The sequence below is a fragment of the Sinocyclocheilus grahami genome, unplaced genomic scaffold (assembly GCF_001515645.1).
Source record: "Sinocyclocheilus grahami isolate Dianchi unplaced genomic scaffold, SAMN03320097.WGS_v1.1 scaffold45964.1, whole genome shotgun sequence".
NCBI classification, from domain to species: Eukaryota; Metazoa; Chordata; class Actinopteri; order Cypriniformes; family Cyprinidae; genus Sinocyclocheilus; species Sinocyclocheilus grahami.
In genome coordinates this window covers 1-1068 of record NW_015525037.1, presented here as the reverse complement: position 1 = coordinate 1068, position 1068 = coordinate 1, and the positions used below count along the sequence as shown (strand labels likewise).

Genomic DNA, 1068 nt, shown 5'->3' with positions numbered 1-1068 from the left:
CCTGCCACTTCATCATTCTCATCAGCTTCTGCTTGTAGCCTTTGCATGCAAAAAAGTAAACAAAAGGATCCAGGCATGAATTTAAGTTCATAAGACACACTGTAATATGCAGGGATATCTGAAAGGACTGTAGCTCCGTGCAGTCTGGAGCATAGAAAAGTTTTCGGATCATGTATTGCAAAAGGTCTATATGGTATGGGCTGAAACACACCACAAACACAAATACCACTCCTGCGATCACTCCTCTTGCTTTTTTGGTCCTTCCAGAACGTTCTGTCAGTCGGTTCGACTGTGCTACTAGATGTAGTTTACGGGTCAGTATGGAGTAGCAGGCGATGATTGTCACCAGTGGGACTCCAAAGCCTAAAACTACCCCCACGATCAGCATGTAGGGCAGCCCTTTGAAAAGACCCTCAAAATTGGGGTATTCCATACAGGTGATGCTGTTGTCATGCTCCGTTTTGGTCAAGTTAATGGTCAGGAGAGGCAACGTCTGGGCAAACACCAGCAGCCAAATGGCCAGACACACTAGTCGCACATTTTTCACCTTTCTCAATTTCACCAGACTCTGAGGAAACACCAGTGCCACAAAACGATCGACTGCCAGACAGGTCATGAAGTTTACTCCAGCATAGCAGTTCAAATAGAAGAGCAGTGTTATGGCTTTACATAGTCCTTCCCCCAGGGGCCAGTGGAAGCCAAGGCCGTAGTAAACAGCTCGGAGGGGAAGCGACAGGCAGAACAGGATATCGGACACAGCCAGGTTGGCGGAATAAAGCGTGATGGAATTAAGTTTGGTGATGTTGGAGAAGATCACATGAAGAGCCAGGGCATTGGCTAAAAGTCCCACTGGACATATGATGGAATAAGCCAGAGGTATGAGAACTCTGGCCACTGGACGATGGTCATATAAGTTGGTGCAAGAGAAGTTGTGCTCTAAATCTGGGCTCATCATAGTTACACACAGGAGAAGTCACTGCAGAGAGAGGCAAATGGTATAACAGAAACCACTATTCAAAAGTTTGAGTTTAGGTTATGCATTTATTTGATTAAAAATACAGTAAAAAA

General features: G+C 45.3%; 1 protein-coding gene across 1 annotated transcript; it reads right to left on the bottom strand.

Moving 5' to 3' along the window:
- Positions 1 to 7: 7 nt before the first annotated feature.
- On the bottom strand, positions 8 to 987 carry LOC107580813 (G-protein coupled receptor 183-B; the record flags this gene model as incomplete). The annotated part of the gene is made up of 1 exon (XM_016266448.1): positions 8 to 987. A coding segment is annotated over exon 1 (948 nt), but the record flags the coding sequence as incomplete, so codon positions are not given.
- Between the last annotated feature and the right edge of the window lie 81 nt (positions 988 to 1068).